This window comes from Solanum stenotomum, chromosome 10 (genome assembly GCF_019186545.1).
Source record: "Solanum stenotomum isolate F172 chromosome 10, ASM1918654v1, whole genome shotgun sequence".
NCBI classification, from domain to species: domain Eukaryota; kingdom Viridiplantae; phylum Streptophyta; class Magnoliopsida; order Solanales; family Solanaceae; genus Solanum; species Solanum stenotomum.
The window spans coordinates 3,251,434-3,268,235 of NC_064291.1; the positions used below are offsets into that span (position 1 = coordinate 3,251,434).

The following is a 16,802-nucleotide window of genomic DNA, read 5'->3' on the forward strand; positions in this document are numbered from 1 at the left end:
GGGGGCGGAGGGAGTTCATAATTTTACTACCTATAATAGATATCTTGGAAATTATGAAAGATGGGAGTAAAAACTATGTGTGTTAAAACTTCAAAAAACAATTAATATTGAATATTCACTTGTAAGATTTTTTTTAAAAAAATTAATCACTAAAGAGTAAAAATAAAAATAGATGGGGCAAAATAGGAACATGTCAAGTATGTTAGAACTTAGAAGAACAACTAATGTTGAATATTTACTTGTAAGATTTTTTCTTATTTTTTTTTAACTTTGATCACTAGAAAATTAAAATGATAATTACGATGGGGTAAAATAGAAAAAATCTTAATAAGGCGGACATAAAAATATTTAAATATGATGGATCACAGTAGAGTAGAGCAAAACTTAATTCTTATAAAAAAAATTTAATAGAATAACATGTCATATGCCTTTACATGTGTTAGTATTGTTATGATTATGAGCATGATTTAATAAAATTGTCCAAAAAATAAAATAAAATAAAATGGGAATATGTCCATTAATGTTGAATAATCATTTTATAATATTGTGATCATTTCAAACTATACTAGCTAATTTGTCCTTTATCTTAAAAATGAATTTCATAGTAACAAAATTTCCATTAATTCAGTAATAGTATTCTTGATTTGTCTTCTATATCTTCATATGATTTAAATAATTCAGAATCAATTTTATCTTTTCTCATCTCTACTTGTCATAGATCTCCACTTGCCAAACTCTTACTTAGATAAGTGACGCATGTTACGATTAAAATATAGTGATTGAGATTTAATTAATCAAACAAAATCCTCATCATGAACAGAATAATAGATATTTTATGGAATGGGATGTTATGTGTCCATTTAGTTGTAAATGGTTGGGAATTGGATCATGTCATTATGACATTATCTATGGTTCTTAAAGCAATTAAAAAAATCTTACATAATTTAAATAAGTATAAAACAAAGAAATACTAAACAAACTTGTGGTGACGCTTAGGACAATGTATTGATCAATTCGATTCGATTTTGAGATTTATTGATTCAATTTATCGATTATTAATTTATAGAATGTAAATATATTAAAGGATTGTAAAATTATTAAAATATCAATTTATCGATTATTGGTTCTTTTTTTTCTTTTCAAAATTGCGGGTAGGAAAAGAGGAAATGGTGAGGAGATTATTATGTGGGAAATCGAATCCTCACCAATAAAATGGAATTCAAGTAATTTATTCTTTAAAATTTCACACAAAAAGAATCATTCAAAATCACTTTAAAATAAGGTGGCTAAGAAGGAGATGCTTCAAAAACAGAAGGATTGTTACTATCCATATTTGGTTTCGTAGATTTTCTTCTGTGTTCTGCTAGTAATTAAGTGTCGACAAATAAATATTATTTCAAAACAAACTTTCTTCTAATTTTTTCTGTTTTAATCAAAGCTAGTTACATTTTGTTACCAGAAAATGATTAAATTCATCGGTAACCGTATTTATTGATTTTTCAAGATGCCTAACACCTTCATCGCGAAATTATTTGAATCTTATGGTATTCTTGACTAATGAGTAATTTTTGAACTAGAAATTTTAATGATACCAATATAATATATATATATAGTATCAATTAAGCGAAATTAACAGTCTTAATGATACCAATACAATTTATGATATTGATTTAATATTAGTTAAGTGAAATTAGTTGGGGAGTATATAGTGTAATTATTTAGTGGGGTATGAATATAAAGGGGTATATGTTTGTAATTATTTTGTTTTATGTGGAATTTGCTTAGTTTCCCCTAGTTTAAATGGTTGTCATATGCGGTTTTGGAGGATTATGAATTTCGTGAAGAAATCGTCTGTCCATATCATCTTCTTTCTAGGAATCTAAATTTCTCATCCCATTCTATCTCTGTCATTTAGTTATTTGTAATTTCAATATTTCCATTGTAATCCTGTAGTTTGAGAGTTGTAAGTACTATTCTAAAGTTGTAATCATGTTTCGTTCTTTTTATTATAATGATCTATTCAGGTTTGTTTCTGTATAGGTGTCTTTATATCAAAGAAAATAGTAGCATATGCTTATTTTAAGGATGTTCTTAATACCTTATTTTCCCTCGGAATACTATGTATATATATATGTCCTTTAGCTTTCAGGCCTTATTGCTAAATGATTATTTTTTTTAATACAACATACTTAGTGAAATTAATAGTCACCACAATTTAGGTTATGTAGGTAAACTTTACCTTTTGAATGATGGGTCGACAAGAAAGAAAATAGAAAGTAAAACTACATAAATGGAACCATATTTTCTCCTTTATGAGGTTTTCAGCATTAAAATGTGCAGTTCAACTAGACATTCTTGATGTTCTATACAAACATGGTAAGCCTATGCATCTTTTCGATCTCTCTACTTAACTTCCCTCATAATCGACCCTTCTAAGATTTCCTTCTTGCCAAATTTAATGCGATTTTTAGTTCATTCTGGTATACTAGAACAACATGATCATGATTACTATTCTCTTACCCTTTCTAGTCGTTTTCTTGTGAAAGATGGGCAATTTAATTTGAGGTCACTCGTGCTTTTCTCACATGATCCATCCATTCAAAAAACATGGTTTGAATTAGGTAATTACTACAAAAATGATTTTCCCACCGCATTTCATACTACTCATGGAAAACCTTTCTGGGATTACTTTTCGAAAGAACCAAAATTAGGTGATATTTGGAAATTATCAGCCTTAATGTTGTATCAACATATCCAATAATATTAAGAGATCAATAATTGTTGTACCATGAATAGAAACCAAACAAGATCAATATACATAATTGCATCATCATATGATTAAGTCAAATAACACAAGCATCATTGATCATGGTGACAAATCGAAACAATTGTTGTATCAAGGATATACTTGAACCCGGAATGGAAGTTATTTTGCATTCATTGAAGAGTTTTTCCCATTCCTTCTTAGTTCTCTCTTTAGCAGCAAAACAAACCATCATCATCATGTCCATATTATGTTGTGCTCGAACACAGTCACTCGTGTTCTTTGGATCTTCCAACACAACGTCAATAATAATCAATTTTCCTCCTTCATCCCTACTCGGAATCGACTCTTTGCATTTTTTCAATATCTTCACACAATCTTTGTCATTCCAGTTATGTAAAATCACTGTTTAATTAATATGATGAAAAATTCAAGCATATATATATTGGAAAAAACAAGTAAAAAATGAAAATAAGTTTATATTTTCAAAAAGCAAGAATTTATGAAAAATATTAAGTAAACAAATGAGCATTGATAATATAAAAATAGATTCATATTATCCACCTAGATATCTTATTTTTTTTAATGAATAATATTCATAATTGATCCATTTTTAAATAGTCGGTTATCCAACTCATATTTAATGAATCTGATTGGTTGATTACTTATTTTCTTAATAGTTTTTCAAGCCCTATACACAAAAATAACTTAGATATTCTCCTAAGTATCTTGGATGTGAATTTTGCTAGATATTCTCATCCGATTCTTATCTCTATCCTTTAGCTACTTGTAATTTCAATAATCCCATTGTAATTCAACAATTTGAGAGTTGTAAGTACTATTCTAAAGTTATAATCATGTTCCATTCTTATTATTATAATGATCTATTCGGGTTTGTTTCAATATGGGTTTCAAAGAAAATAGTAGCATATGCTTATTTTAGGAATGTTCTAAATATCTTATTTTCCCCCGAAATACTACATATATAATATATTATATTATATTATAAATGACCACAATAATTAGATATCGTTGAGATCTTGACGTAGATATGAAATTACTATAAGTCATGAAATTCAAAAAATTCTGATAGAAAGCAAGAAACAAACACTTCAATCATTTGACTTTTCATATATATTATTGTCCTCGTAGGTTTGCATGTGATAGTGTACATTAATTTTTATAGACAATGACATGTTTTACACAATATATGTCACTTAGGTTTCAGGCCTTATTGCGAAATAATTTTTTTTAATACAACATACTTGGTGAAATTTATAGTCACCACAATTTAGGTTATGTAGGTAAACTTTACCTTTTGAATGATGGGTCGACATTACATAGGACGGGTCGACAATACATAGGATATATATATATATATATATATATATATATATATCATTAAGGTTTCTTGTTTGGAAATTACTCATTAGTTAATGATATTATCAGAGTATATTATACATAAAATCAAAAAATTAAACAAAATAATTAAAATGAGTTGAGGGATATTTTTTTCTTTACATACATTTATCCCATGATATTATATCCTATATATTGTTAATACCTTCCAAAATGGAAGATATTAGTAATACATCCTATAATACCATGTAGGATGTAATTCCTACCAAACATAGTACTAACTAATCCTATACATAATACATAGACCATTTCTTATAATGCGGCCTACCAAACGAGATAATATCAACATATATCCAATAATAAGTGATCAATTGTTGTACATAATTACATCATCAACATGAATAGAAAACCAAAACATCATAGATCATGGTGAAAAATCGAAACAACACTTGTTCAAGGATATACTTCAATCAGAGATCTTGAACCCAGAATGGATGTTATTTTGCATTCATTGAAACCAGCTTCATTGAAGAGTTTTTCCCATTCCTTCTTAGTTCTCTCTTTAGCAGCAAAACAAACCATCATCATATCCATATTATGTTGTGCTCGAACATAGTCACTCGTGTTCTTTGGATCTTCCAACACAACGTCAATAATGATCAATTTCCCTCCTTCATCCCTACTTGGAATTGACTCTTTGCATTTTTTCAGTATCTTCACACAATCTTCGTCATTCCAATTATGTAAAATCCACTGTTTAATATGATGAAAAATTCAAGCATATATTCTGAATGGAATTTTATTTTCACTAATGGACAAGAAACTTTAAACGGGTCAAAAATAGATAAATATTTACCATATTAAAAAAAAGAAAAGAGGAGGGGGATTATTCGGTGAATAATATGAATACCAATAGTCAAGTGAAAAAACAAGTTAAAAATAAAAATAAGTTTATATTTTCAAAAAGCAAGAATTAATGAAAAATATTAAGTAAACAAATGAGCATTTATAATATAAAAATAAATAGATCCATATTATCCACCTATATATCTATTTTTTTTAATGCATAATATTCATAATTGATCCATTTTTAAATAGTCGGTTATCCAACTCATATTTAATGAATCTGATTGGTTGATTACTTCTTTTCTTAACCGTTTTTCAAGCCCTATACACAAAAATAACCAAGAGATTCTCCTAAGTATCTTAGATGTGAATTTTGCTAGATTTTACATAAATTTATGGTGGAATTTTAAATAGTTCATGTTTATAACAAATCATGGTAGTTGATTATGAAGTAATTTATTCTTAATAAGATCATAAAACTATGCATTAGTTAATCATGATTAAGTATGAAAATTAACAAGACGAAATTGCTCAGGTGAAAACTCCTAAGGAGAGATTGAAAAAGGAGCGATAACAATATATTTTTCGAAAAATCATACATGCAATATTTATAAAAGGTAAGAACTATATATACTTGTACCTTGAGTAAGATTGCATTAGCATTAGGAATCTTTTGACACATGTCTCCTCCAACAAACTCCATGTTTCCATTGCTCTTGAGGTCCTCTATAACATGTGGAAGATCAAGTACAATGCAATTTATGGAAGGAAAAGCTTTGGCTATGGCAATCGCCACAGTGCCAGTGCCACCTCCAACGTCTACCAATGATGTCAACCCCTCAAAAATGTGTCTACACTCCGTGATAAGCATATTGACAATCAATCCCGACTCACTAGCCATTACATCATTGAAAATATCACCTAATTTTGGTTCTTTCGAAAAGTAATCCCACAAAGATTTTCCATTAGCAGTATGAAATGAGGTGGGAAAATCATTTTTGTACCAATTACCTAACTCAAACCATGCTTTTTGAACGGATGGATCATGGGTGAGAAGCACGAGTGATCTCAAATTAAAGGGCTTATCTTTCACAAGAAAACGACTAGAAGGGGTAAGAGAATAGTAATCATGATCATGTTGTTCTATTATACCAGAATGAACTAAAAATCGCATTAAATTTGGCAAGAAGGAAATCTTAGAAGGGTCGATTATGAGGGAAAGTTCAGTAGAGAGATCGGAAAGATGCATAGGCTTACCATGTTTGTAAAGAATATCAGGAATTTCTAGTTGAACTGCACATCTTAACGCTGAAGAACTCATAAAGGAGAAAATATGGTTCCAAATTTGAGTTTGAGCTTGGAGAAGGTCAAAGTTACTCTCACTCGTTGACATTTATTTTGCTTAGAGTTGTAATCTAAAGCTACAAATAAGATGTAAATATATACAAGAGTACTAAGGAGTACTAGACTCAATAATTGGAGTATTTTTTTTTTCTTGAGATTTATGTATATACGTACAAGCAGTTTATGTAAACTATAGAAGGTTAGCATGGCCACCTAATTCATTTTATGTTGAAAGATTTGATTGGAGTATTTTTTTTTTTTTCTTGAGATTTACGTATATAAAAAATATATATTTACGAATTTAATTTAGTAAACTATAGAAGGTTAGCATCCCTAAAATGTAAAAGTTATCAAAATTAATTATTATTTTTATTATGTTTTTTTTTTCTCCTAAAATAGAATTTCAACATCCATATATTTCTTATCTATAACTTGGTGTTATTCATATGTCCTTTCACTTGTGTTATTGTCTTGCAAGTTGCAGGTAGCAAGTTATAGTGTGTGTAGACGTCTTTATATCAAAGAAAATAGTAGCACGTGATTATTATAAGGATGTTCCTAAAACCTTAAAAAATAAATGACCACAATAATTAGATTTCGTTGAAATCTTGATGTTGATATGAAGTCATTACAGGCCATTAAATTCAAAATTCTCATAGAAAGCAAGAAATATANTATATTGTTAAAAAATCTCATATATTGATAAACTTGAAAAGAAAATTGAATAGAAAATATAATAACTTATTACCTCATATTTAATGTTAGGACCCAATCCACCGGGTCGTGTTGGCACCTACTCTAACACCTAAGTAGGAGAACCTTCAATTCCCAAACAGTTAAAGACATGCGGAAGATTAAGAAAACTGGAGATAAAATAACATTCATGAGATTTTTACAAAATAAAGAGTTTTTCAACGATTTAAGTTAAAACTTGTAAAGTAATTAACACCACAGGGATCTAGTCTAAACAGGTACAAGAGCTTCTAAGATTTACAGGGCATGTAACATAATAACAAATGACGTATCTCCCACCACATGGAAGGAAAAATAGGAGCTGTTGGAGATTGTCTTCGTCTTCACCTATGAAACATCACTGATCCTGCAACCACACTATGCCAAAAAGACATAGCAAGAGTAGTATCAGTACAAACCACATGTATTGGTAGGCATCATCGGTCAACCCGATACGCACCGCATAATATAAGGAAATCAACTAGTAGGAAACATGCAATAAAACCGTACACTCTTCAACCCTTATCCTCCTACCCTTACCATTTCCGAACACCTTAAATCGCGCTAGTATACTTGACTCTAACCCCTTATTCGCTCCGCTTTTGATCATAACTTAGCCATTCTATCTCATAGAGAGGACCCCAAATACAACCACTATCAATTCGGTCAACCCCTCATGACATACCCTTATTTGTTCCACATCACTACTCAACCCTTGACCCCATAGTATATGTTATCAAGGCTCGCTAACCGTTTCAATACGAATCCCCTTCCCAGGTAAGACCTAGCTACCAAACATGCATTTACGATATGTGTCGAAATATGACATCCAATCCAATATATGTGTCGAAACGTGGCATCCGATCCAATATATGTGTGTCGAAACGTGATACCCGATCCAGTTAGCACAATAACAATCACATCCATAATGAACGATACTCAAATCATATAATCAAGTGACATGTTCATGACATGTAATTATTCATAATTAGTCGCTCCCTTGAGTTCGGTTCATATTTCTCTATTCTCATTCAAGTACACATAATATAACATGGGACCAATAACAAGCATGCACAACACAATAAGCAGAAGTCGAAACATCCTCTAGACCTATCTCACAGGACAAGGTTTCCTTCTACAGTGCCCATCTTACTCAACAATTGATAATATATATCTATAATCATCCCTTTTTCGTACCCGTAGGCCTATGCATGAATTCTACTGCCAATTAACAATATACTACGCAGTGAACATGGATTTAAGGCTACTTAATTAAGCCAAACAGCTGCAAGGGATTATGGCTCCAATCCTGGTTTCGAATGACGAGACGGTGAATTTTGACTGGAGATTCGCAAGCTATCGCCGTTCTTACGCTAGAAATCTCTTTCTCCTTTCTTCTCAAGCCTAAAGCAGTCTTTTTGAGGGTTTCTGGGTGATTCTCCCCATTTTTTGGTGTTTTGGGAAAAAAGAAGAAAATAAGGTTTTGTGTCATTTAAGTTCTGCCCCGACCATCTCACTCTGGCGCTCCTTGTCCGGCCCGCTGGAGCGCCGCAGCCCTAGTGGCATCTGTCCTGCTCTGACGGGATGATGAGTCCAGTTCTCCCGACGTTTTTTATTTCCTAAATAACAACGGTTCGGGTCGTTACAATTAATATAGAGATAGTTGTAATAATTGAGAAATAGAATAATATTTAGTTAATTGTAGAAACCTTTCTTATGTGACTATCTATTTTGTTGCCTCATTTATATTCAGACGATTATCATGAACCAACATTATTATTCTTATAGTTACTTTTTTTTATTCCCCTTTCATTATTGAATATTCTCTCATTATTGGATATTCTAAAGTCTCTCAAACGTCAAACCTTCTGCATTAGGCAAAATCTATTGCATGTTTATAAAAATAAGACAAATTTATTTTTTGGTGTCCTCTTCAAATTTCAAAATACTAAACCTAATTACCAACACTATATTTATATCATTATATTAACTTATCAATTTCAACGCAACACTATTTCAATATCAATATATAATGTTTTCAATTTTTTGAGTCAGGTTTTATAATTATTCTAACTTTATATTATATATTTTTCATTGAAAATTTACATTCTTACTTTATAATGTCTGTGTATATCCTATCTCGTATGTTATAATTATTCAATTTATATATGTAAAAAAAGATCTCTTTATAAAATTTGGCTTTAGACCCCAAACTTATTAGGACGGTATGCTAGGAACAAACACCTAGAATCATTTGACGTTTCATATATACTATATATTGTCCTTGCAGGCTTGCATGTGATGGTGTACATTTTTTTTTTTTGACATGTTATACAATATATAATGTCCCTTAGCTTTCAGGCCTTATTATTATTATTATTATTAATAGAACATACTTGTTGAAATTAATTGTCACCACAATTTAGGTTATGTAGATAAGCTTACATAAAGTTTCGGTTATATTATTTTATGAAATTATTTTTAATTACAATAAATATACCTTTTTAACCTATATGTCTATAACATTTATAATCTAACAATAAAAAAATAGTCTTAAACCAATGTGATAATGTCTCATGGTATTGCCATTTGAATTCTCTTGTTAAATGAAATCAAATTTTAGAATAGAATTATGCTTCTTGCTAGGTCCAGATGGTGGAACTGTCATTACTCTATCATCGAGTTCTAGCTGCAACCCATCTGGGGGTCCTTCTATTAAAAAAGTTTACTTATAATAACATAATACTTAACCAATATAACACATACGTTTATCTACCATCAAAGAAATTTGAACCTTCCATTAATATAGTGTCTCAAGATTGAAAAAGTAAAAGAATCAACTCGTATAAATTCAATTTACTTATAAAACTTAAAGCTAGTCTCAACTTCAAAATAATCACAAAACAAAAAGGGATTAAATAATATATTTCTGGAGAAAAAAGTTGAAACCGAAACACCAAATAAACAACAACAATATTGAAAGATAACACACAAAACTCGTATAAATATATATTTACAAGAAGACCCAGAGAAAAAACTCTTTGAACTCCAATGGTGTCTTTCCTTTTCGTCATTTGAGCCCCAAAAAAATCTTGACATATATTTTATAGAAAAATCTCATTGGAATGTGTCACAGAAGTTGGTAAATAAATTGGTTGAAACTGTAAGTTTGTAACACTTGCTTGATAAGAATAGCTTTTTCATCGATTGATAATAATTTACCTTGTAACTTTAAATGTAGGTCAAAATTGTCTTATTTTACATAGTTTAAATGGAAAATTGGACCATTTTTTCTTGTTTTGGAGCAACCTTTTAAAAAAATAAAAATTTTAAATCTATTTTTCTAGTTGAAGGATATTTTTTAACCAAAAACATAACTGAGGGTCATACTAACCATTTTGAATAGTTCAGGCCTTCTCCTTTGTTAAAATTGAAGTGTTTATACTAATTTTTTTTTTATATATGTTATTATATGTCTCACACATTCAACCCCTTTTCCATATTCAATTTTACGTGTTATTTTTCAAAATGAATAAGGGCAAAGATATTTTATTTTGAATAGTTTAAATGCAATTGACCTTTTTTTCTTTATTTTGAAATAATTGGCAGTAAGAAAGATGTTTTTCAGCTAATTTTGATAATTGAAAGACATTTTTAAGCAATAAAGGTAATAATAAGAGCATCTTAAAGATAAAACGTAACGAAGGATAATTGACTCATTTTGAATTGTTCAAGTCTATATTTGGCTTTTCCCAAAAAGAAAAAAAGTACTGATACTATAGTACACTATGATTTTTGGTAGTGCATTATTTGGATTGTACCACATGCACTAATGCTTGCATTTTTTTTGCTTTAACACTCAATTCCTTTTTAGTTCTCATGTTGTGTTTTTCGAAAAAAATTTTTGACTAATTTTTCAAAGTTAAATGAGATTACATTAATTCAATAGTTTAAACAAAAAAATTAGATATTATAAGAAAAACACTATAAATTATAATTTTTTGCATATCAATAAAATGAAAAAATACATCGTGAAATGTTAATCAAATTTTTTATAGTTAGTCTCTAAAAAAGAAAACGTAACAACTAAAAGTGAACGAAGGGAGTATTAGATAAAGAAATAAAATATACTTCATTTGTCCCAAGTTATGTGACACTTTTCTTTTTCGAGAGACAAACAATTTAAATTTGATCGAAAATTTGTGCGTGGAAATTTCAAATTTTTTGAAATGAAATTTAGATATTTGTAAACTATATAAAAAACATTATAAGTCACAATAATTAACAATTCAAAATAATTTTAAAAAGATAAATTTATTTGAATCTCGAAATCTTAAAAGTGTTATATAAATTGGGACTGAGTAGAGATATGTGACCTACTCTAAAAAGGGAGAATACTCAAAAGCTTAATCTTTTTTGTTCAGCATATAATGGCGATTTCTCCAAGTGCTACCTTAACATCTCAATTCCTCAATTGTCACAGACCAAATGACCATAAATGCCCTTCCTCTTCTTCACTCTCTTTCAGTAAGTTGATGATTCTATCTTGTTGAACATATTTTTAATTATCAATTTCAATATTGGTTGAATTAGCAAATTAATAGTTTTTATTGCTTGTGAAATTTGTTTGGTTTAGTGCTTTTACTATACTGCATCTTGGGTATTTGGGTTCTTTTTTGAAAAATTATCAAGACCATAGTTTTGGATTTACCTTAAATTCACATTTTATCTGTAAAGACTCAATTTTTAGCTAATTTACACCATTTGATAGTGTTTTTGATAACTGAGAAATCCGTCCTTTGAGGAATAGTGGTGCACAATTCAAAACTCGATGGATAATGGGTAATCCAAATATTATAGGGGTCGTTTGGTAGGGGGATGAGATTTAGTATAGGATAAATAATCCGGGGACTAACTAATACCCCTAACCAAATGCCCAATAAAATAATCCTGCAGTTTATCCCGGTGATTATCATCCCTTGTCCCTCATGTGCACTTACCACTTGATTTTACCATGTTCAATAGAAGTGTTTTTATTTTTTTGTAATGGTACTCTATGTTGCTCGGACTCTTCAAAAATGTCGATGGGTGCATGTCAGATCCTCCGAAAATAGTGTATTTTTGAACGATCCGACACGTGTACGGCAACATTTTTGGAGAGTCCGAGCAACTTATTTGTAACATGTACTTTTTTCTGGTTGCCTAGTTGGTAATTTGGTTGGTCTTCTTTTAGGAAATGTTTATATATTGGTTATATCAATATCAAAATTTTATTAGATGGAGTGTATAAGGATGTTTAAGACCATACAATGCCATTCCAGAGGTTTGTTTTGTATATTTTTCTTATGTGTTGAACTCTAAATGGAAGAGGTTTAGTTTGTACTTTGGAGGGTTCGGTATGGGGCTTCTGTAGGATTCGAAGGTTGGAGGTTCCAAAGAAAGAAAAAAGAAAAGGTTCCAAGACAACCCTGTTTACGTTAAATTGGTATACTAAAGCTTGCTTATCATGGTTATATTCTGGCTTCTGCTGTAGAATGTTCAATAAAATGTGTCTGTTTATTATAGTAAGAATTTTTCATCTTTTTCTTTTTCAAATCAAGAAAGCGTTAACATTGTAAGGATATTTCCTTCCAGTGGTTACTTATCATAGCATTTGCCTTTTTTGTTCTTTTTATGGATCGTGATTTTAACTTCTTATAGTGTGTGAGGAGATCATCAGATGATATATCTCACCCTTTCTTAATGCCACATATGGTCATTAAGGAGTTAATGGCATTGTGCAAACTCTAACTTTGATAGTGCACATCTAGACACCACAACTTGGTCTCAACTGACCACTGAACACTCCAACTTGTCCCCGCTGTGTCTCGTGGACACTCGATGAAGACATGACACATTTAGTAGAGGTGTCTAGATGATCATTTTGTGAGTTGGAGTGCTTAATTGACACAGCGGAGACGAGTTGAGGTGTTTAGATGATCATTTTGTGAGTTGGAGTGCTTAACTGACACAATGGAGACGAGTTGAGGTGTCTAGATGTGCATACTCAAAGTTGGAGTGTTGATGCCAAATAAAGTGTCTATCCATGTATTATTCCATGATTAAATCATTTTGGTAGTCATCAATATAGTGTGCACTCTGATCCCCTCTCAAGTTCTGAATTAATTTGAAAGTATCTCAGCAAGTAAAATGCTTGACTTTAACGATTAAAAAAATGGTCATTACTGTTGCCATGGTTTAACCAGCTACGTGGGAGAGTGTTTCATGAGATTAGGCAGAATATATTTGTCTTTTTCTGTAATCTTTTATGTTTCATGTTAACTTACCTTTCTTCTTAGCTAATCCATTTAGTTTCCGATATGTCTTATGATGTATATTGCTATTTTAAAGTTTCTGACTAATTCTAGGAATGATTCTAATGTGCCATACCTTCATCGTGTTTTAGGTAAATCAAACTCAAGTACCCAACTTATTGGTCCTTCAAGTGTATCATCACGAAATGGCCAGAAAGCTAGGAGATCTTTCCATGTTCATGGCTTGTTTGGTGGCAAAAAGGATAATAACGGTGATGATAATTCCTCAAAGGTGCAGAATATTCTCTTCTTTAATTGATACAAAAACATAATATGTGCAAAATTCTCACAGGAGTCTACTTGATTGTTATGTAAATTTGAATTAAACCATGTTCTGGACAACCCTGCATGAAATCTCCATACGATCCTTAGTACGATTTTCCTGTAGTATCATCTTTTACCCTTTGGGGTTTGTTGTCTTGGATGTGAGGTCTCTCATCATGGTTATAAATTTTTCATAGCTTTATCATTACATGAGACGGTGCTGTACCGCCATTTCTTTTGGCAATAATGAGTACTTGGTTGATTATATTTTGGCAATAATGAAGGATACATGGGTTTGCTTTCAAGTTAATCTCCTTTAAGTATCAGTTTAAGATTAGACTTACATAAGTGGACCAATGGATTTGTTGCTAATGTGTCTAATCATCCAGGAATCGGTAACCACTCCACAAAGTTCCGTTAGAAGAAAATGAAGTACCAAAGTTGTCCATGAGTGTTTAGATTCAGCACATTTTCAACTTGCTTTGATGGATCTCCAAATTTGATACTTTTCAATGAAGGGGAAAAAACATGTATCAATATAACAAAATAAGTTTAATGGGAGGCGAAGATGTCCTAAAATACGACATTAACAAAATAATGCTAGTAACAAAATAGCAAGCACATTGATCTTTTTTTTTTTTGATGATAATAGATTTCATTTAAGGCATCAAGTAGATGCAAATAGTAGACAAAAAAGTGAGATCAAAAGTGAGTTTGTTAGCTCCATTACAATGAACCCTAGACTAAAGATAAGGAGCTAGCGAAATCCTTGAAGTTGTCTCGGGAGTTTACAGGGGACAAATTACTCCAGCTATACAAAAAAATAAGACATTTAGCAAGCTCATCGATCTTTTGAAGCATTCTTTTGGTGCAAGTCTGTAAATTTCACTATCAAGATACTAAGAGAAGAGTTCCATATCAATCTTGAGAAATTCTTAAACGGGACAATCATAGAAGATTGAAGACTTGTTGAGGATTTACCCTTGATTTGAAGGGGACAAAATACGATAATAAAGCCAATAAAAGAGAGATAGAGAGATGACTTTATGTAATTTTTATGGTTCTTCAATTATGCCTACATCTAGCAACGAGGAGGAATAATTCCATTATATTAGAAATATATACCAGAGAGTACAGAAAAAATAACTAGAGATGACACTCCAATTTACTCAAGAGAATGTCTCACGAATTTACTTAAACAGAAATTGCTCATGGTACATAATGAGAGATGATACTTCAATTTACTCAAGAGAATATCCTATAAATTTACTTAAAACTATTTTTAAAATCTTATAAATTTACTTAAAACAATAAAACATGTCTTATAAGTTTACTTAAACAAAAATTCTTTTAAGTGTTTCTGAAAACTCTAATAGTCTGATATTTAGCCTCAGAATTTTCTGATAAGAGACTGAGAAGAATACTTGTTGCAAGACTTGATGAAAATGAGGGAAAAGATTCTCGTCCACCCTTTATCAGGGAGAGTCCCTCTCTATTCATAGTTCTGAGGCATATATTATTTGTCTCTTTTCTTCTACATGGATTTCCATGTATTTGAAAGATGTTAGTTGGTGCAGCAATTATGTACTGTCTGTGTATTGATCGTTATATCAAATAGTACCTATGGAATGTATGCTATTGACCGTTCATAGATTATTTTTTTCTTAGGTTTTGTATCTAGCTTCCTACTCATGTATAGTCATTTTGGCTTTAGAAAAAAGCATAGTCTGGTTGTTGGTGGTCTTCTGTGATATCAAAATCATCATGTTTCTTTGTCATGATCAATCTAACTTTAATCCAGGCTGGAGTACTTGGAAATATGCAAAATCTATATGAAACTGTAAAGAAGGCACAAATGGTTGTTCAAGTTGAGGCAGTACGTGTGCAGAAAGAACTTGCAGCGTAGGTGTTCCTGATAAAATTTCCATACCCGTTTACGATTTGCAGTCACTCTTCCATTACTACTCTGTACTCTAAATTCTTGTGTTACTTTTCTGTCTTAATTTACAGTGCAGAGTTTGATGGCTATTGTGAAGGTGAACTTATAAAGGTATTGATTGCTTTCCCGAAGATAAGCTTTTTGTTTCTCTCCTTATCCCTCCACATTTCTCTCATATGGACACCGATAAACCTGCAAAGATTCAAAAATTGTGCTTGAAATGGTTCTCTTTGATGTCTAGTGAGTGCTTACGTTTTGATCTGGACTGTTCTGTAGGCAACACTTTCTGGTAACCAACAGCCAGTGCGCATTGAAATAACTGACGCTGCAATGGAATTGGGATCTGATGTAAGTTTATATGTTTGTGGCTATTCAAACTTAACACAGTCTCAAAATTAAATTCAGATAGGCTGTCGCTTGACAGCATGGTTGGGTGAAGTAGAAGCAAACCAAGTATTAGATTCTTATTTCTACATGTCTAGTTGAGTTTTAGTATATGCTTTGATTAGAGAGTCTTGTGATTTATACGAACGTTTTGGAGAGCACATGTAAGTAAATCCATGATTACAGTTTGCTCTTTGAATAAAAAGGGAAGCCCGGAGCACTAAGCATCTCCTGCAGTCACACAGGGTCCGAAGAAGGGCCACACTCCAAGGGGGTGTGATATGTTCTAACTCTTTGAATATCGCGCTATTATATGAGTCTTGTTATTCTTTCTATTGAGCATGTTTGTATGTTTGGTGGATGCAGAAACTCTCACTTCTAGTAACAGAGGCGTACAGGGACGCGCATCAGAAAAGTGTACTGGTGAGAAAAAAAAGAAGTATATAATAATTAATGGTTTTCATGCTTTTCTTCGATACGATGCAAAATAATGTCTTTGAATGTCCTTCAGGCAATGAAGGAGAGAATGAACAATCTTGCTCAGAGCTTAGGGATGCCAGCAGGATTAGAAGGAATGAAGTAATAACCAGAAAATAAGCTCCAATTTTGTTTATAAAGAGCACTTTTAATTATATTTGAGTTGCCAACTTAGATTTTTCCTTTTGTGCAAACACAGTACAAGCTATTTGCTTATTTTGTCATTTCTCTTAATGCGATACAAAAGATGAGTGTTTCAATAATTCACTATAATTGCAATACAAATCAATAGCATTGAATAAGCTCAAGAAATTACCCCGACTTCGCTAGCCAGAACAAA

The 16,802-nt window shown here is 31.1% G+C and overlaps 2 protein-coding genes across 2 annotated transcripts; one reads left to right on the top strand and one right to left on the bottom strand.

The window, feature by feature from the left end:
* Positions 1 to 4,567: 4,567 nt before the first annotated feature.
* LOC125842054 (myricetin O-methyltransferase-like) lies at positions 4,568 to 6,375 on the bottom strand. The gene is made up of 2 exons (XM_049521251.1): positions 5,610 to 6,375; positions 4,568 to 4,876 (listed from the first exon to the last, which is right to left on the bottom strand). The coding sequence occupies exons 1-2, from the start codon at positions 6,360 to 6,362 to the stop codon at positions 4,577 to 4,579; spliced, it is 1,053 nt and encodes a 350-aa protein (XP_049377208.1). The 5' UTR covers positions 6,363 to 6,375; the 3' UTR covers positions 4,568 to 4,576.
* Positions 6,376 to 11,392: 5,017 nt separating this feature from the next.
* LOC125878255 (nucleoid-associated protein At4g30620, chloroplastic-like) lies at positions 11,393 to 16,666 on the top strand. The gene is made up of 7 exons (XM_049559460.1): positions 11,393 to 11,572; positions 13,491 to 13,630; positions 15,464 to 15,564; positions 15,673 to 15,712; positions 15,878 to 15,949; positions 16,352 to 16,408; positions 16,497 to 16,666. Exons 1-7 carry the CDS (start codon positions 11,476 to 11,478, stop codon positions 16,566 to 16,568), a joined length of 579 nt encoding a protein of 192 aa, XP_049415417.1. The 5' UTR covers positions 11,393 to 11,475; the 3' UTR covers positions 16,569 to 16,666.
* The last annotated feature ends 136 nt before the right edge of the window (positions 16,667 to 16,802 follow it).

Excerpts from the sequence above, each read along its gene's own strand:
- LOC125878255 (XM_049559460.1), top strand. The coding sequence starts at position 11,476 with ATGGCGATTTCTCCAAGTGCTACCTTAACATCTCAATTCCTCAATTGT. Across the intron at positions 15,713-15,877 it reads GTGAAGGTGAACTTATAAAG|GCAACACTTTCTGGTAACCA; the intron begins GTATTGATTGCT and ends ACTGTTCTGTAG. Across the intron at positions 16,409-16,496 it reads CGCATCAGAAAAGTGTACTG|GCAATGAAGGAGAGAATGAA; the intron begins GTGAGAAAAAAA and ends AATGTCCTTCAG.
- LOC125842054 (XM_049521251.1), bottom strand. The coding sequence starts at position 6,362 with ATGTCAACGAGTGAGAGTAACTTTGACCTTCTCCAAGCTCAAACTCAA. Across the intron at positions 4,877-5,609 it reads CTAATGCAATCTTACTCAAG|TGGATTTTACATAATTGGAA; the intron begins GTACAAGTATAT and ends CATATTAAACAG.